This window comes from Ranitomeya variabilis, chromosome 5, assembly GCF_051348905.1.
Source record: "Ranitomeya variabilis isolate aRanVar5 chromosome 5, aRanVar5.hap1, whole genome shotgun sequence".
Lineage (NCBI taxonomy): Eukaryota > Metazoa > Chordata > Amphibia > Anura > Dendrobatidae > Ranitomeya > Ranitomeya variabilis.
The window spans coordinates 625,534,426-625,554,603 of record NC_135236.1 but is presented as its reverse complement, the minus strand read 5'-3'; the positions used below and the strand labels follow the sequence as shown (position 1 = coordinate 625,554,603).

Below are 20,178 nucleotides of genomic sequence, written 5' to 3'. Positions count from 1 at the left end.
AGGAAATGCTACCTGGCTATTTCTAGTTGCGCGGCAGGCTTAGTTCATGGTCAGTATAGTTCCATCTTCCGAGAGCTTGTCCCTCTATAGGCTTGCTATGATCTCTGCCTGCAGAGATCATGACAGTTTGACCGGCCAATAAAGTGTTAAAGACCCAGGTTTAGAAAGGAGAGTTATAAGAAGTCTGCTGGAATTTTTTTTTTTTTTTCCCTCCAGTCTGCCTTGCTGCAGTCTTTTCTCTCTCTCTCCTCCTAATCTCTGTATGCTCTGTGTGCACCTGACAATAATGGATCTCCAGAGTGTAACTGCGGGTTTGAATAATCTCATCACGAAAGTACAAAATTTACAAGATTTTGTGGTACATGCTCCGGTATCTGAGCCGAGAATTCCTTTGCCGGAGTTCTTCACAGGGAATAGAGCTAGCTTCCAGAATTTCCGAAATAATTGTAAGCTTTATTTGTCCCTGAAGTCTCGTTCAGCTGGAGACCCTGCTCAGCAGGTTAGGATTGTGATTTCCTTGCTCAGGGGTGACCCTCAAGATTGGGCCTTCTCATTGCCAGCAGGGGATCCTGCGTTACGCGATGTGGATGCGTTTTTTCTGGCCTTGGGCTTGCTTTATGAGGAACCTCATTTGGAACTTCAGGCAGAAAAAACTTTGATGGCACTATCTCAGGGGCAAGACGAAGCTGAAGTTTTCTGCCAAAAATTCCGTAAATGGTCTGTGCTTACTCAGTGGAATGAGTGCGCCTTGGCGGCAACTTTCAGAGAAGGTCTCTCTGATGCCGTTAAGGATGTTATGGTGGGGTTCCCTTTGCCTGCAGGTCTGAATGAGTCCATGACAATGGCTATTCAGATTGATAGGCGTCTGCGGGAGCGCAAACCGGTGCACCATCTGGCGGTGTCTATGGAAAAGACGCCAGAAAGTATGCAGTGTGATAGAATTCTGTCCAGGAGCGAGCGACAGAATTTTAGACGGAAGAATGGATTGTGTTTCTATTGTGGGGATTCTACTCATGTTATATCGGCATGCTCTAGGCGTACAAAGAAGCTTGATAAGTCTGTTTCCATTGGCACCATTCAGTCTAAGTTTATTTTGTCTGTAACCCTGATTTGCTCTTTGTCATCCATTGCCACGGACGCCTATGTTGACTCTGGCGCCGCTCTGAGTCTTATGGATTGGTCCTTTGCCAATCGTTGTGGTTTTGATTTAGAGCCTTTGGAGACTCTTATTCCTCTGAAGGGGATTGACTCCACCCCATTGGCTAATAATAAACCACAATACTGGACACAAGTAACCATGCGTATCAATCCGGATCACCAGGAGATTATTCGTTTCCTGGTGCTGTATAATTTACATGACGATTTGGTACTGGGATTGCCATGGTTGCAGTCTCACAACCCAGTCTTGGACTGGAGAGCAATGTCTGTGTTGAGCTGGGGATGTAAGGGTATTCATGGGGACGTACCTTTGGTTTCTATTTCGTCGTCCATTCCCTCTGAAGTCCCTGAGTTCCTCTCTGATTATCAAGACGTCTTTGACGAACCCAAGCTTGGGTCGTTACCTCCGCACCGTGAGTGCGATTGTGCCATAGATTTGATACCGGGTTGTAAATATCCAAAGGGTCGTTTGTTTAATTTGTCTGTGCCGGAACATGCTGCTATGCGGGAATATATAAAGGAGTCTTTGGAAAAGGGACATATTCGTCCATCTTCTTCTCCCTTGGGAGCTGGGTTTTTCTTTGTCTCAAAAAAAGACGGCTCTTTGAGACCATGTATTGATTATCGGCTTCTGAATAAGATCACTGTTAAGTATCAATACCCATTGCCATTGCTTACTGATTTGTTTGCTCGTATAGAGGGTGCTAAGTGGTTCTCTAAAATTGATCTTCGTGGGGCGTATAATTTGGTGCGGATCAGGCAGGGGGATGAGTGGAAGACCGCATTTAATACGCCCGAGGGCCACTTTGAGTATTTGGTCATGCCTTTTGGTCTTTCTAATGCCCCTTCAGTTTTCCAGTCTTTTATGCATGATATTTTCCGCGATTTTCTGGATAAATTTATGATAATATATCTGGATGATATTCTGATTTTTTCTGATGACTGGGACTCTCATGTCCAGCAGGTCAGGAGAGTTTTTCAGGTTCTGCGGTCTAATTCTTTATGTGTGAAGGGGTCTAAGTGCGTTTTTGGGGTCCAGAAAATTTCCTTTTTGGGGTATATTTTTTCTCCCTCTTCCATTGAGATGGATCCCGTCAAGGTGCAAGCTATTTGTGACTGGACTCAGCCCTCCTCTCTTAAGGGTCTTCAGAGATTTTTGGGCTTTGCCAACTTTTACCGCCGATTTATTGCTGGTTTTTCGGATGTCGTTAAACCACTGACTGATTTGACCAGACAAGGCGCTGATGTTGCTAATTGGTCCCCTCATGCTGTAGAGGCCTTTCAGGAGCTTAAGCGCCGTTTTGCCTCTGCCCCTGTGTTGCGTCAGCCTGATGTGAATCTGCCTTTTCAGGTTGAGGTTGACGCTTCGGAGATCGGAGCTGGGGCAGTGTTGTCGCAGAAAGGTTCCGACTGCTCCGTCATTAGGCCTTGTGCCTTCTTTTCTCGCAAATTTTCGCCCGCAGAGCGGAATTATGATGTTGGGAATCGGGAGCTTTTGGCCATGAAGTGGGCGTTTGAGGAGTGGCGCCATTGGCTCGAGGGGGCTAGGCATCAGGTGGTGGTATTGACTGACCACAAAAATTTGATTTATCTTGAGACTGCCAGACGCCTGAATCCTAGACAGGCGCGCTGGTCTTTATTTTTTTCTCGCTTTAATTTTGTGGTGTCATACCTACCGGGTTCTAAGAATGTTAAGGCAGATGCCCTTTCTAGGAGTTTTGACCCGGACTCTCCTGGTAATTCTGAACCCACAGGTATCCTTAGGGAGGGAGTAATTTTGTCGGCCGTTTCTCCTGATCTGCGGCGGTCCTTGCAAGAGTTTCAGGCGGATAGACCGGATCGTTGTCCGCCTGATAGACTGTTTGTTCCGGATGATTGGACCAGCAGAGTCATCTCTGAGGTACATTCTTCTGCATTGGCAGGTCATCCCGGAATTTTTGGTACCAGGGATTTGGTGGCAAGATCCTTCTGGTGGCCTTCTCTGTCACGAGATGTGCGAGTCTTTGTGCAGTCATGTGACGTTTGTGCTCGGGCCAAGTCTTGTAGTTCTCGGGCTAGCGGACTGCTGTTGCCCTTGCCTATTCCTAAGAGGCCTTGGACGCACATCTCGATGGATTTTATTTCAGATCTGCCTGTTTCCCAGAAGATGTCTGTCATCTGGGTGGTCTGTGACCGTTTCTCTAAAATGGTCCATTTGGTTCCTCTGCCCAAGTTGCCTTCTTCTTCTGAGTTGGTTCCTCTGTTTTTTCAGAATGTTGTCCGATTGCACGGTATTCCTGTGAATATTGTTTCTGACAGAGGTACCCAATTTGTGTCTAGATTTTGGCGGGCATTCTGTGCTAGGATGGGCATAGATTTGTCTTTTTCATCTGCTTTTCACCCTCAGACTAATGGCCAGACCGAACGGACTAATCAGACCCTTGAGACATATCTGAGGTGTTTTGTCTCTGCTGACCAGGATGATTGGGTTGCTTTTTTGCCATTGGCAGAGTTCGCCCTCAATAATCGGGCCAGTTCTTCCACCTTGGTGTCCCCGTTTTTCTGTAATTCGGGGTTTCACCCTCGATTTTCCTCCGGTCAGGTGGAATCCTCGGATTGTCCTGGAGTGGATGCGGTGGTGGAGAGATTGCATCACATCTGGGGGCAGGTTATGGACAATTTGAAGTTGTCCCAGGAGAAGACTCAGCGTTTTGCCAACCGTCATCGTCGTGTTGGTTCTCGGCTTTGTGTTGGAGATTTAGTGTGGTTGTCTTCTCGTTTTGTCCCTATGAGGGTCTCTTCTCCTAAGTTTAAACCTCGGTTCATCGGCCCTTATAGAATATTGGAGATTCTTAATCCTGTTTCTTTCCGTTTGGACCTCCCTGCGTCCTTTTCCATTCATAACGTTTTTCATCGGTCGTTATTGCGCAGGTATGAGGTACCTGTTGTACCTTCAGTTGAGCCTCCTGCTCCGGTGTTGGTTGAGGGTGAGTTGGAGTACGTTGTGGAGAAAATTTTGGACTCTCGTGTTTCCAGACGGAAACTCCAGTATCTGGTCAACTGGAAGGGTTACGGCCAGGAGGATAATTCTTGGGTCAATGCATCTGATGTTCATGCTTCTGATCTTGTTCGTGCCTTCCATAGGGCTCATCCTGGTCGCCCTGGTGGATCTGGTGAGGGTTCGGTGCCCCCTCCTTGAGGGGGGGGTACTGTTGTGAATTTGGATTCTGGGCTCCCCCGGTGGCCGCTTGTGGAATTGGACTTGTCATCCTCTTTCCTGTTTCACCTGATTCCATCAGTAGTGGGTGTCGCTATTTAAGCTCATTTCTCTGGTGGTTTCTTGCCGGTCAACAATGTTATCTGATGCCTCTCAGTGCTTGTTCCTGCTTCTAGACAACTACTAGATAAGTTGGACTTTTGTCCATGTTTTGTTTTGCCTATTTGTTCCAGTTCACAGCTGAAGTTCTGTTACTGTGTCTGGAAAGCTCTCGTTGATCAGGGATTGCTACTCTGGCGTTATGAGTTAATGCCAGAGTTTAAGGTAATCTCTGGATGGTGTTTTGTTAGTGTTTTTCTGCTGACCATGAAAGTATACTATCTGTCTTCTGCTATCTAGTAAGCGGACCTCAAATTTGCTAAGACTATTTTCCTGCTGCGTTTGTTGTTTCATCTGAACTCACCGTCATTATATGTGGGGGGCTACTGTCTTCTTTGGAATATTTCTCTAGAGGTGAGCCAGGTCTTATATTTCCCTCTGCTAGCTATTTAGGTCTTAGGCCAGAGCTGGGCATCTAGCGATAAATAGGAAATGCTACCTGGCTATTTCTAGTTGCGCGGCAGGCTTAGTTCATGGTCAGTATAGTTCCATCTTCCGAGAGCTTGTCCCTCTATAGGCTTGCTATGATCTCTGCCTGCAGAGATCATGACACGGAATCATCGCTCGTACAGAAGGGGGCGGCGCTTTGGGTGGAGCGGGTTTTCCGCTCCATCCGGACCGTGGACACGCACCCTAAAAGAATCCTCCTGTGTGTAATGACTCTATATAATATAGGAGTTTCACTTTTTGTATCGAAGAAATTAAATAAATTCACTTTTTGATGATATTGTAATTTTGTGAGAAGCTCCTGTATATGACCTGTCAGTCTTTTTACAATGTAAGTCTACGGATCCTCATTTTCAGCCTGGTTCTCATGCTCCATAGACTTATATTGTAAAAGCCACTTATGGGTCACAGAGCACAGTGTGACCCATAGAGTCTGTATAGCCCTCAGGTGACTTAGAAGATGAGCGATGCTGTATACTGGAGAAGACTGCGATCTGTGAGTCCATTAACACACTGACACTGCACTAAATTAACATTTAGGCTATGTGCACACGTCAGGATTTTCTGCAGAATTTTCCTGAACAAAACTGGACTTTTTCTGCAGGAAATCCGCTTTCGTGTTTTTTTTTGGCGTTTTTTTCGGAGCTTTCCCAATGCATTATATAGTGGTAAAAACGCGAAAAATCCTCAAAATTAATGAACATGTTGCGTTTTTTACTGCGATGCGCTTTTTTCGTGGAAAAAAAATGCAACATATGCACAAACTGCGGATGCATATGTATGCGTTTTTTAAGAGTCTTTATCGAGTTTTTATAGGGGAAAAAAAGTGAAAAATCCTGAACTTGTGCACATAGCCTTAAACAGATTTAAAGAAAAAAGTTAATGACTGCTTCTTAAGGTGGACTGTTTTGTTTGTTTTACAATGGAGGTGAGTATTTATAAATCAATTCTATGAGGACAAAATGCAATTTCCAAGCCACACACTTATTTTTTCCAACACTGTTTCCTGGGCTCTAGATGATTTTCTGCAGTGACTCTGTGTGATGGCACGCTACTGAATCATGATAGAGCACTGTACACACGCTCACGATTCCCTGGAATTGCCAGCGTAATGATCGCAAGTATGAGTTTGCATACTTGCGATGCTCACAAGCAGACTAGAGTCTGAGACAACTCTCTGAGTAGCTCACTGAGAGAAGTGGATGAGAATCTAGTCAGCATTTGACCACAACTATCCCATCATTACTCCGACTTTATCTTTTTAAACCCTTGTAACCTCTACTTCCTTTTAAAATCAGCCAGAGGTAAACACAATAAGGCCGGTTTCACATGTCAGTGGCTCCGGTACGTGAGGTGACAGTTTCCTCACGTACCGGAGACACTGACACACGTAGACACATTAAAATCAATGTGTCTCTGCACATGTCAGCGTGTTTTCGCGGACCGTGTGTCCGTTTGGAAAACACAGAGACATGTCAGTGTTCGTGGGAGCGCACTGATTACACGGACCCATTAAAGTCATGTTTTCCGTGTGCAGTCCGTGTGCCGTGCTGGAGACAGCGCTTACAGTAAGTAATGGTGCTGAAGGCTTAATTCATCTCTTCTCCCTCGCAGCGTTCGCCGGAGAGAAGAGATGAAAGATCAATTTTTTCGTTAAAAATAAACTTTGGTGGTGTCCTCCCATCCCCGCCCGGCCCTTTGCAGATGCAGAGAAATACTCACCTAGCTCCCGTGATGTCTCCTCTCCGCGCCGCTGCTTCTCCTGCATGAGCGGTCACGTGGTGCCGCCCATTACAGTGATGAATATGCGGCTCCACCTCCCATAGGGGTGGAGCCGCATATTCATGACTGTAATGGGCGGCACCACGTGACCGCTCATACAGGAGAAGCTGCGGGGCGGAGAGCAAGCGTCGAGGGAGGCGGGTGAGTATTTTAATGCCGGCGGCCGGGCGCACAGGGGGTGGGAACAGGGATCTTTATTTTAAACACGGGGAAAGGAAAAAAAAGGATTTTTCATATCTTCTCTCCAGCGAACGCTGCTGGAGAGAAGATATGAATGGCGGCTTCAGCACCAGATGCAGGGGACAACGCTTATCTCTAGCGCTGTCTCCTGCATGGTCCGTGTGGTACCCAGTCAGCACACGGGTGGCACACGTGTGCCACACGGATGGCCTACGTGAGCTCACAGACACGGATAACTCCGGTACCGATTTTTCCAGTACCGGAATTATCTGGACGTTTGAGACTGGCCTAAGGATGGGCCGCTGCTAATGGGCCACTGCTGTGTACTTGCCCCCCAGGCCAAAATTTGCCAGCCAGCCCCTGGGAGAGAGCGTCTGCTGACGCCCCCTCTCCTATCATTCCCCGCTCTGCCTGCCGCTGACACTGCGTGTGCGCGATGACGTCATATCATCGCGCACCTGCTGTGTGACCGGGCGGGCAGACTGCGACTGCTGAGAGTGAGACCAGAGCCAGAGCAGCGCGGGGCAGGAGGAAAGGTGAGTAGAGTGTTTTTTGTTTTTTTTTATCAATGAGTGATGACTGGATTGTGGAGCTATTGGGGTGGGGGGGCTGTGCTGCATTATATTCTATGGGGCTGGCTGCATTCCATTCTATGGGCCTCTGCTGCATTATATTCTATGGGGCTGGCTGCATTCCATTCTATGGGCCTGTGCTGCATTATATTCTATGGGCCTCTGCTGCATTATATTCTATGGGGCTGGCTGCATTCCATTCTATGGGCCTCTGCTGCATTATATTCTATGGGGCTGGCTGCATTCCATTCTATGGGCCTCTGCTGCATTCCATTCTATGGGCCTGTGCTGCATTATATGCTATGGGCCTGTGCTGCATTTTATTCTATGGGCCTCTGCTGCATTCCATTCTATGGGCCTGTGCTGCATTATATTCTATGGGCCTGTGCTGCATTGTATTCTATGGGCCTGTGCTGCATTCCATTCTATGGGCCTGTGCTGCATTCCTTTCTATGGGCCTCTGCTGCATTATATTTTATGGGGCTGGCTGCATTCCATTCTATGGGCCTGTGCTGCATTATATTCTATGGGGCTGGCTGCATTCCATTCTATGGGCCTCTGCTGCATTCCATTCTATGGGCCTGTGCTGCATTATATTCTATGGGCCTGTGCTGCATTGTATTCTATGGGCCTCTGCTGCATTCCATTCTATGGGCCTGTGCTGCATTATATTCTATGGGCCTGTGCTGCATTGTATTCTATGGGCCTGTGCTGCATTCCATTCTATGGGCCTGTGCTGCATTCCATTCTATGGGCCTCTGCTGCATTATATTCTATGGGGCTGGCTGCATTCCATTCTATGGGCCTGTGCTGCATTATATTCTATGGGGCTGGCTGCATTCCATTCTATGGGCCTCTGCTGCATTATATTCTATGGGGCTGTGCTGCATTCCATTCTATGGGCCTGTGCTGCATTATATTCTATGGGGCTGGCTGCATTCCATTCTATGGGCCTCTGCTGCATTATATTCTATGGGGCTGTGCTGCATTCCATTCTATGGGCCTCTGCTGCATTATATTCTATGGGGCTGGCTGCATTCCATTCTATGGGCCTCTGCTGCATTATATTCTATGGGGCTGGCTGCATTCCATTCTATGGGCCTCTGCTGCATTCCATTCTATGGGCCTGTGCTGCATTATATTCTATGGGCCTGTGCTGCATTGTATTCTATGGGCCTGTGCTGCATTCCATTCTATGGGCCTGTGCTGCATTCCATTCTATGGGCCTCTGCTGCATTATATTCTATGGGGCTGGCTGCATTCCATTCTATGGGCCTCTGCTGCATTATATTCTATGGGGCTGGCTGCATTCCATTCTATGGGCCTGTGCTGCATTATATTCTATGGGCCTCTGCTGCATTATATTCTATGGGGCTGGCTGCATTCCATTCTATGGGCCTCTGCTGCATTATATTCTATGGGGCTGGCTGCATTCCATTCTATGGGCCTCTGCTGCATTCCATTCTATGGGCCTGTGCTGCATTATATTCTATGGGCCTGTGCTGCATTGTATTCTATGGGCCTGTGCTGCATTCCATTCTATGGGCCTGTGCTGCATTCCATTCTATGGGCCTCTGCTGCATTATATTCTATGGGGCTGGCTGCATTCCATTCTATGGGCCTGTGCTGCATTATATTCTATGGGGCTGGCTGCATTCCATTCTATGGGCCTCTGCTGCATTATATTCTATGGAGCTGTGCTGCATTCCATTCTATGGGCCTGTGCTGCATTATATTCTATGGGGCTGGCTGCATTCCATTCTATGGGCCTCTGCTGCATTATATTCTATGGGGCTGTGCTGCATTCCATTCTATGGGCCTCTGCTGCATTATATTCTATGGGGCTGGCTGCATTCCATTCTATGGGCCTCTGCTGCATTATATTCTATGGGGCTGGCTGCATTCCATTCTATGGGCCTCTGCTGCATTCCATTCTATGGGCCTGTGCTGCATTATATTCTATGGGCCTGTGCTGCATTGTATTCTATGGGCCTGTGCTGCATTCCATTCTATGGGCCTGTGCTGCATTCCATTCTATGGGCCTCTGCTGCATTATATTCTATGGGGCTGGCTGCATTCCATTCTATGGGCCTGTGCTGCATTATATTCTATGGGGCTGGCTGCATTCCATTCTATGGACCTCTGCTGCATTATATTCTATGGGGCTGTGCTGCATTCCATTCTATGGGCCTCTGCTGCATTATATTCTATGGGGCTGGCTGCATTCCATTCTATGGGCCTCTGCTGCATTATATTCTATGGGGCTGTGCTGCATTCCATTCTATGGGCCTGTGCTGCATTATATTCTATGGGGCTGGCTGCATTCCATTCTATGTGCCTCTGCTGCATTATATTCTATGGGGCTGTGCTGCATTCCATTCTATGGGCCTCTGCTGCATTATATTCTATGTGGCTGGCTGCATTCCATTCTATGGGCCTCTGCTGCATTATATTCTATGGGGCTGGCTGCATTCCATTCTATGGGCCTCTGCTGCATTATATTCTATGGGGCTGGTTGCATTCCATTCTATGGGCCTCTGCTGCATTATATTCTATGGGGCTGGCTGCATTCCATTCTATGGGCCTCTGCTGCATTATATTCTATGGGGCTGGCTGCATTCCATTCTATGGGCCTGTGCTGCATTATATTCTATGGGCCTGTGCTGCATTGTATTCTATGGGCCTCTGCTGCATTCCATTCTATGGGCCTGTGCTGCATTATATTCTATGGGCCTGTGCTGCATTGTATTCTATGGGCCTGTGCTGCATTCCATTCTATGGGCCTGTGCTGCATTCCATTCTATGGGCCTCTGCTGCATTATATTCTATGGGGCTGGCTGCATTCCATTCTATGGGCCTGTGCTGCATTATATTCTATGGGGCTGGCTGCATTCCATTCTATGGGCGTCTGCTGCATTATATTCTATGGGGCTGTGCTGCATTCCATTCTATGGGCCTGTGCTGCATTATATTCTATGGGGCTGGCTGCATTCCATTCTATGGGCCTCTGCTGCATTATATTCTATGGGGCTGTGCTGCATTCCATTCTATGGGCCTCTGCTGCATTATATTCTATGGGGCTGGCTGCATTCCATTCTATGGGCCTCTGCTGCATTATATTCTATGGGGCTGGCTGCATTCCATTCTATGGGCCTCTGCTGCATTCCATTCTATGGGCCTGTGCTGCATTATATTCTATGGGCCTGTGCTGCATTCCATTCTATGGGCCTGTGCTGCATTCCATTCTATGGGCCTCTGCTGCATTATATTCTATGGGGCTGGCTGCATTCCATTCTATGGGCCTCTGCTGCATTATATTCTATGGGGCTGGCTGCATTCCATTCTATGGGCCTGTGCTGCATTATATTCTATGGGCCTCTGCTGCATTATATTCTATGGGGCTGGCTGCATTCCATTCTATGGGCCTCTGCTGCATTATATTCTATGGGGCTGGCTGCATTCCATTCTATGGGCCTCTGCTGCATTCCATTCTATGGGCCTCTGCTGCATTATATTCTATGGGCCTGTGCTGCATTGTATTCTATGGGCCTGTGCTGCATTCCATTCTATGGGCCTGTGCTGCATTCCATTCTATGGGCCTCTGCTGCATTATATTCTATGGGGCTGGCTGCATTCCATTCTATGGGCCTGTGCTGCATTATATTCTATGGGGCTGGCTGCATTCCATTCTATGGACCTCTGCTGCATTATATTCTATGGGGCTGTGCTGCATTCCATTCTATGGGCCTCTGCTGCATTATATTCTATGGGGCTGTGCTGCATTCCATTCTATGGGCCTCTGCTGCATTATATTCTATGTGGCTGGCTGCATTCCATTCTATGGGCCTCTGCTGCATTATATTCTATGGGGCTGGCTGCATTCCATTCTATGGGCCTCTGCTGCATTATATTCTATGGGGCTGGCTGCATTCCATTCTATGGGCCTCTGCTGCATTATATTCTATGGGGCTGGCTGCATTCCATTCTATGGGCCTCTGCTGCATTATATTCTATGGGGCTGGCTGCATTCCATTCTATGGGCCTGTGCTGCATTATATTCTATGGGCCTGTGCTGCATTGTATTCTATGGGCCTCTGCTGCATTCCATTCTATGGGCCTGTGCTGCATTATATTCTATGGGCCTGTGCTGCATTGTATTCTATGGGCCTGTGCTGCATTCCATTCTATGGGCCTGTGCTGCATTCCATTCTATGGGCCTCTGCTGCATTATATTCTATGGGGCTGGCTGCATTCCATTCTATGGGCCTGTGCTGCATTATATTCTATGGGGCTGGCTGCATTCCATTCTATGGGCCTCTGCTGCATTATATTCTATGGGGCTGTGCTGCATTCCATTCTATGGGCCTGTGCTGCATTATATTCTATGGGGCTGGCTGCATTCCATTCTATGGGCCTCTGCTGCATTATATTCTATGGGGCTGTGCTGCATTCCATTCTATGGGCCTCTGCTGCATTATATTCTATGGGGCTGGCTGCATTCCATTCTATGGGCCTCTGCTGCATTATATTCTATGGGGCTGGCTGCATTCCATTCTATGGGCCTCTGCTGCATTCCATTCTATGGGCCTGTGCTGCATTATATTCTATGGGCCTGTGCTGCATTGTATTCTATGGGCCTGTGCTGCATTCCATTCTATGGGCCTGTGCTGCATTCCATTCTATGGGCCTCTGCTGCATTATATTCTATGGGGCTGGCTGCATTCCATTCTATGGGCCTCTGCTGCATTATATTCTATGGGGCTGGCTGCATTCCATTCTATGGGCCTGTGCTGCATTATATTCTATGGGCCTCTGCTGCATTATATTCTATGGGGCTGGCTGCATTCCATTCTATGGGCCTCTGCTGCATTATATTCTATGGGGCTGGCTGCATTCCATTCTATGGGCCTCTGCTGCATTCCATTCTATGGGCCTGTGCTGCATTATATTCTATGGGCCTGTGCTGCATTGTATTCTATGGGCCTCTGCTGCATTCCATTCTATGGGCCTGTGCTGCATTATATTCTATGGGCCTGTGCTGCATTGTATTCTATGGCCCTGTGCTGCATTCCATTCTATGGGCCTGTGCTGCATTCCATTCTATGGGCCTCTGCTGCATTATATTCTATGGGGCTGGCTGCATTCCATTCTATGGGCCTGTGCTGCATTATATTCTATGGGGCTGGCTGCATTCCATTCTATGGGCCTCTGCTGCATTATATTCTATGGAGCTGTGCTGCATTCCATTCTATGGGCCTGTGCTGCATTATGTTCTATGGGGCTGGCTGCATTCCATTCTATGGGCCTCTGCTGCATTATATTCTATGGGGCTGTGCTGCATTCCATTCTATGGGCCTCTGCTGCATTATATTCTATGGGGCTGGCTGCATTCCATTCTATGGGCCTCTGCTGCATTATATTCTATGGGGCTGGCTGCATTCCATTCTATGGGCCTCTGCTGCATTCCATTCTATGGGCCTGTGCTGCATTATATTCTATGGGCCTGTGCTGCATTATATTCTATGGGCCTGTGCTGCATTGTATTCTATGAGCCTGTGCTGCATTCCATTCTATGGGCCTGTGCTGCATTCCATTCTATGGGCCTCTGCTGCATTATATTCTATGGGGCTGGCTGCATTCCATTCTATGGGCCTGTGCTGCATTATATTCTATGGGGCTGGCTGCATTCCATTCTATGGGCCTCTGCTGCATTATATTCTATGGAGCTGTGCTGCATTCCATTCTATGGGCCTGTGCTGCATTATGTTCTATGGGGCTGGCTGCATTCCATTCTATGGGCCTCTGCTGCATTATATTCTATGGGGCTGTGCTGCATTCCATTCTATGGGCCTCTGCTGCATTATATTCTATGGGGCTGGCTGCATTCCATTCTATGGGCCTCTGCTGCATTATATTCTATGGGGCTGGCTGCATTCCATTCTATGGGCCTCTGCTGCATTCCATTCTATGGGCCTGTGCTGCATTATATTCTATGGGCCTGTGCTGCATTGTATTCTATGGGCCTGTGCTGCATTCCATTCTATGGGCCTGTGCTGCATTCCATTCTATGGGCCTCTGCTGCATTATATTCTATGGGGCTGGCTGCATTCCATTCTATGGGCCTGTGCTGCATTATATTCTATGGGGCTGGCTGCATTCCATTCTATGGACCTCTGCTGCATTATATTCTATGGGGCTGTGCTGCATTCCATTCTATGGGCCTCTGCTGCATTATATTCTATGGGGCTGGCTGCATTCCATTCTATGGGCCTCTGCTGCATTATATTCTATGGGGCTGTGCTGCATTCCATTCTATGGGCCTGTGCTGCATTATATTCTATGGGGCTGGCTGCATTCCATTCTATGGGCCTCTGCTGCATTATATTCTATGGGGCTGTGCTGCATTCCATTCTATGGGCCTCTGCTGCATTATATTCTATGGGGCTGGCTGCATTCCATTCTATGGGCCTCTGCTGCATTATATTCTATGGGGCTGGCTGCATTCCATTCTATGGGCCTCTGCTGCATTATATTCTATGGGGCTGGCTGCATTCCATTCTATGGGCCTCTGCTGCATTATATTCTATGGGGCTGGCTGCATTCCATTCTATGGGCCTCTGCTGCATTATATTCTATGGGGCTGGCTGCATTCCATTCTATGGGCCTGTGCTGCATTATATTCTATGGGCCTGTGCTGCATTGTATTCTATGGGCCTGTGCTGCATTCCATTCTATGGGCCTCTGCTGCATTATATTCTATGGGGCTGGCTGCATTCCATTCTATGGGTTTGTGCTGCATTGTATTCTATGGTCCTGTGCTGCATTCCATTCTATGGGCCTGTGCTGCATTCCATTCTATGGGCCTGTGCTGCATTATATTCTATGGGCCTGTGCTGCATTATATTCTATGGGCCTGTGCTGCATTATATTCTATGGGCCTGTGCTGCATTATATTCTATGGGGCTGTGCTGCATTCCATTCTATGGGGCTGTGCTGCATTACATTCTATGGGGCTGTGCTGCATTATATTGTATGGTGGCTGGCTGCATTACATTCTATGGGGGCTGTGCTGTATTACATTCTATGGGGGCTGGCTGTATTACATTCTATGGGGGCTGGCTGTATTACATTCTATGGGGCTGTGCTGCATTACATTCTATGGGGGCTGTGCTGCATTACATTCTATGGGGGCTGTGCTGTATTACATTCTATGGGGGCTGGCTGTATTACATTCTATGGGGGCTGGCTGTATTACATTCTATGGGGGCTGGCTGTATTACATTCTATGGGGCTGTGCTGCATTACATTCTATGGGGGCTGTGCTGCATTACATTCTATGGGGGCTGTGCAGCATTACATTCTATGGGGCTGTGCTGTATTAAAGTCTATGGGGTCTGGCTGTATTACATTCTATGGGGGCTGTGCTGTATTACATTCTATGGGGGCTGTGCAGCATTACATTCTATGGGGCTGTGCTGTATTATAGTCTATGGGGGCTGTGCTGCATTACATTCTATGGGGGCTGTGCTGCATTACATTCTATGGGGCTGTGCTGTATTATAGTCTATGGGGCTGTGCTGTATTATAGTCTATGGGGCTGTGCTGTATTATAGTCTATGGGGGCTGGCTGCAGTGGCGTACACACCATGTATGCGACGGGTGCCGCAGCAATAAATTATTACAACAACCGCTGTGCTTATTTCATTAAAATACTTTTAAATCATGTGTGTGTGTGTTTTTTAACCCTTTCCTACAATTGGATTAATAATGGATAGGTGACATAATTGACGCCTCTCCATTATTAATCTGGCTTAATGTCACCTTCCAATAGCAAGGTGGCATTAACCCTTCATTACCCCATATCCCACCGCTACAGGGAGTGGGAAGAGAGTGGCCAAGTGCCAGAATAGGCGCATCTTCCAGATGTGCCTTTTCTGGGGTGGCTGGGGGCAGATGTTTGTAGCCAGGGGGGGCCAATAACCATGGACCCTCTCCTGGCTATTAATATCTGCCCTCAGTCACTGGCTTTACCATTCTGGCGGAGAAAATTGCGCGGGAGCCCACGCCAATTTTTTCCGCCATTTAACCCTTTATTTTAGCAGCTACAGCGCTGAAATTTTGCACATACACACTACTAACATTAGTAGTGTGGAATATGCAAAAAAAAGGGGGATATGAGATGGTTTACTGTATGTAAACCATGTCTCATATCCTGTCGGGTTTGTGCAGGAGAAATGAAAAGCCGGCAATTGAATTACCGGCTGTTCACAGATATCGCGCTGATTGAAATCTAAATACAGAATATATATATATGTGTCACAATGACATATATATATATATATACTGTATATATGTTTTCCCTAACATTTGAGCACATAAATCCATTAGATGTCGGTTTTGCAAGCCTGCGCGAAAATCTCGCAGTACGGATGCCATACGGATTACATACGGAGGATGCCATGCGCAAAATACGCTGAAACACCCTGACTACGGATCAATATTTTGGGGACATTTCTCCGTATTACGGCCGTAGTACGGACGTATAATACGTGGCGTATTTTCTTACGCCATGTGTGACCCCAGCCTTACTATAACAGACTCGTCTGTTAAGATGTTTATAATTACGCATGGCCCTTGCAGACCACCAGGACCATTTCCTAGAGATAATGACGACAATAAAAGATGCTTTTCTGCGAAGTATTATGAGAAAATAACGAAAACAGGTCAAAAATTTCCAGTTTCTTGGCTTTGTTACTCGCCAAAATTAAATGCAGCATACTGTGAGCCATGCTGGCTGTTTGGTGATCGAAGAAAATTAGGATTTTCCCCAGCTTGGGCCAGAGGACTTAAAAACTGGAGAGGCTTATCGCACAAAATACAACGCCATGAATGTTCACAATCTCATCTAGAAGCTTGTGTAGTTTATGATCAGTGGCGAAGAAAGGGATCAATTGACCTGCAAACTGAAAATCAGTTAAGAAATCAACATAATTTCTGGAGGCAAATTTTAAAAAGAATAGTGAATGTTACCCTAACAATGGCCATGGCTAACATGCCATTTCGGGGTCACAGAGAAAAAATTGGCAAAATCAATAGTGGTAATTTCCTGGCAATTATAGAGTTACTAGCACTCTATGATCCCCTGCTTAAGGAACTGCTGGAACTGCCAGAGGGCACAGCAAAATACCTTAGTCCCAGAATTCAAAACGAATTAATAGAAATTTTGTCAACCAAAGTAAAATCTGAGATTTTATCTCAAGTGAATGAAGCTCACTTCTATTCGCTGATCATGGATACAACGCAAGATGTATCAAAAACTGATCAGATGAGCCAAGTAATTAGATACGTGTCTGTTGAAAGGAATGCAAATATGAGAGCCACGAAAGTTCGCATCCATGAAGCCTTTCTTGGATTTCAAGCCATTCATGACCAGCGTGCTGCTGGTATAGAGAAAGAGATCCTGGAATGCATTGACAGCAATGGCCTTTCCATTCATAAGTGCCGTGGTCAGGGCTATGATGGAGCTGCCACAATGAGTGGCATCTATTCTGGTGTGCAGGCCCGAATTTTAGAAAAAGAACACAATGCTATGTATGTTCACTGTGCAGCACATAATTTGAATCTTGTTCTTCAAGATGCTGTTTCAGAAATTACAGAAATTTCAAACTTTTCTGATATATTGCAACATGTCTATACATTTTTTGGGGAAAGCATACGACGTTGGGAGCTTTTGTCATCATTTACAAGCAGTTCATCGGTCACACTAAAAAAATTATGTCCCACACGCTGGTCTTCCCGTCATGAGTCGCTGCTTGCCCTAAGATTTCGTTTTTCTGATGTAATGATGGCATTGTCAAAAATCATCCTTATTTCATCCAAAAAAACTGAAATAAATGAGGCAATGGCTCTTAAAAAGAAAATGGATTCATTTCAGTTTGTTTTTTTGGTTGTCCTTCAGACAAAAGTATTACAGACTGTTAATGCACTGTCAACCATGCTGCAGGCAGAAAGCATGGATTTATCTAAGGCAACTAATTTAATAAAGAATGCAGCTGAAGAACTTTCACAATTCAGAAATCATTTTGATGAAGCGAAAGAGAGCGCTATCTTGTTGGCACGCAGCTGGGGCATCTCCCCAGCTTTTGAAAGTAAGCGATTATCAAAAGTTAAAAAGCATTTTGATGAACTGAGTACGGATGAGAGATTGCACATTCCGGAGGACCGATTTAAAGTCACCGTGTTCTATGAGTATTTAGACATCATTGTAGGTCAGCTGTCAAACCGATTTAATGGAATGAATCGGGTTGTGCAGTATTTTAGGATACTTCAGCCTGCAGATCTGGCATCTTCCTCAGATGAGGAATTATATGAGGCTGCATTACAGCTGCAGAAAAAGTACAACCAAGATCTTTCACCAGCATTTCCAGCCCAGCTTCTGAGTTTTAGATGTGCTCTAAAGAATGACATTCAAAAATTGACATCTGTCAAGGACCTTGCACATTTACTGTTAGTCGAAAATAGCCTGCTATCGTCAAATCTACCGGATGTGTGCATAGTCTTACTTTTATTCCTAACCTTGCCAGTAACGGTAGCATCAGCAGAAAGATCCTTCTCAAAATTAAAACAAATTAAAAACTATCTAAGAAGTACAATGTCTGAACACAGACTCTCTGGTCTTGCCATTCTAAGCATTGAAAATGCAAGAGCCAACCAACTTGACATAGATGGCATTGTTGACCAATTTGCTGAAGCAAAAGCACGTAGGCGCCAGTTCTAACCTTCCTAACGTTTGTTATACTCCGTGAGTATGCAAGTTGAAGTTGAAGTTTTATTTTTTTTTTATAGAGATGGGTGGATTTTCCATACTTATTTCCAGATTCCCCTGGAATGTAATTTTTTTCGTAAATGCCAGTTTTGTTAATGTTTTAATCTAGGATTTTAATTGGCTATCAAAACACCTCTTTTTACAATGAGACTTAATCTCTTAAAAAAAAAATTCACCCATCTCTATTTCAGAGTTCTGGTTTCAAAGTTCCATTTGTTGCATCTGCATGAATGCATCAGTTCTTTATGTTGTTTAAAAACGTTTTCTAAGCCTTTTGCAGACCTGTATACAGCTGTATCATACACCATTCACATGTCTTTGCAGGTGTTGTAAGGGGTTAGAAGCTACTTTGCCCTGTCCATATTTTGCAGAGGGCAAGTGGCAACTATTTCCTTTACAGTAGTTAACTGACAATTTTATTGGCCATTTTAATACTGAAAATATATCTACGTCAGTCACTAAAATGTATTTTGCTATATCTGTTTAAATATATACCATTATGGTATATTCTAGTTTAAAAAACAAGCACGTTATGGTGAATGGCAGCTGTATGCACACATGGTAAAAGGCATTCAAAGTCTCACTCAACTAATTTGTGTTATTTACATTATAGGTTGCCACATCTCAATATTTGCGGAATGTTTGGCCACAGTTTTGGTTTTGAGTTCAAGTTTCAGAAGTTTAGAATGTTTCCAAGTTTTTCTGTTATTTTCAAGTTTGGGAGTTTTTGCTGGGAACACCACCATTCTCTGTTGTTCAAAGTTCCAGGTAATGTTTATCATACTAAAGTGAATAAATGTTTAGGATCACACTGTATTGGGGATGGCAAATAATAATAGTTTCACTTTTTTAGGTTGAATTCATTTTATCTATTACTGCAATGCAATGCTGCTTTCTCCTGCAATGCTGCTTTCTGGTAAGTCTATTTTTTATTGCCTTCGCCATATAAATTAGTAATTGGGGTGTGTGGCTGTGGAGAGGGTGTGGCTGTGGAGGGGGTGTGGCTGTGGAGGGGGCGTGGCTTAACATGCAAATTTTCGACGCGCTACGCGCGCCACCTATTCCCCTCCCTTCTTCGGGGGGGGGGGCCCTTTGCTCAATTTTGCTATGGGGCCCTGTGAAATCTATGTACGCCCCTGGCTGGCTGTATTACATTCTATGGGGGCTGAGCTGTAATGCTGGATACAGCTGTAATTATATGTTATATAGTCGTGTTACACTCCCCTCACTTCTTGTAGCCTACAAGTGTACAAAGATATTATACAGTCACCATGTGACAAGTGGGCCTGTGTGACTTCAAATGCCAGGGCTGAATTTTAGTCCCAGTCCGGCCCTGCCTGTGTCATGAATCTGTTGAAAGGTCTGAAGCCCACTGATTGCCCAGATTACGTCCCACTAATTCATGAGGAACCCAAATTAAAGGTCCCAGGAGAAGTAACCGTATTAGCTGACAATTACACCTGCTATAATTCCCACGACACCACAGGTACACCAGTAGGGAACTTCGAGACATGTTTCTGCAAAGAGAACAGTTCTCTAGATACTGACTTGCTAATTAAACATACACAATATATGTACGACATTTATTGGTTATGTGGAGATGGTAAGCTCCGTCCTAGGTTGCCTAATGCCTGGACAGGTCAATGCACTCTTGTTAAACTAGCCATGCAGTTCAAGATTTTACCTTGGGATCCAGAGACACCTGATGAACTTACCAGAAAAAGGAGAAGCCTTGATCAGCTCCACATGAGTTATGAAGAAGATCCACTAATATATATTGATGCCATTGGAGTGCCAAGGGGGGTGCCTGACCAGTTTAAAGCCCAGAACCAGATCTATGCTGGCTTTGCTTCTTTGAT

At 45.9% G+C, this 20,178-nt stretch overlaps 1 protein-coding gene across 1 annotated transcript; it reads left to right on the top strand.

Annotated features, from left to right (window-relative positions):
* The first annotated feature begins 16,531 nt into the window (after positions 1 to 16,531).
* LOC143775126 (zinc finger MYM-type protein 1-like) lies at positions 16,532 to 18,271 on the top strand. The gene has a single exon (XM_077262970.1). The coding sequence runs from the start codon at positions 16,532 to 16,534 to the stop codon at positions 18,269 to 18,271; it is 1,740 nt and encodes a 579-aa protein (XP_077119085.1).
* The last annotated feature ends 1,907 nt before the right edge of the window (positions 18,272 to 20,178 follow it).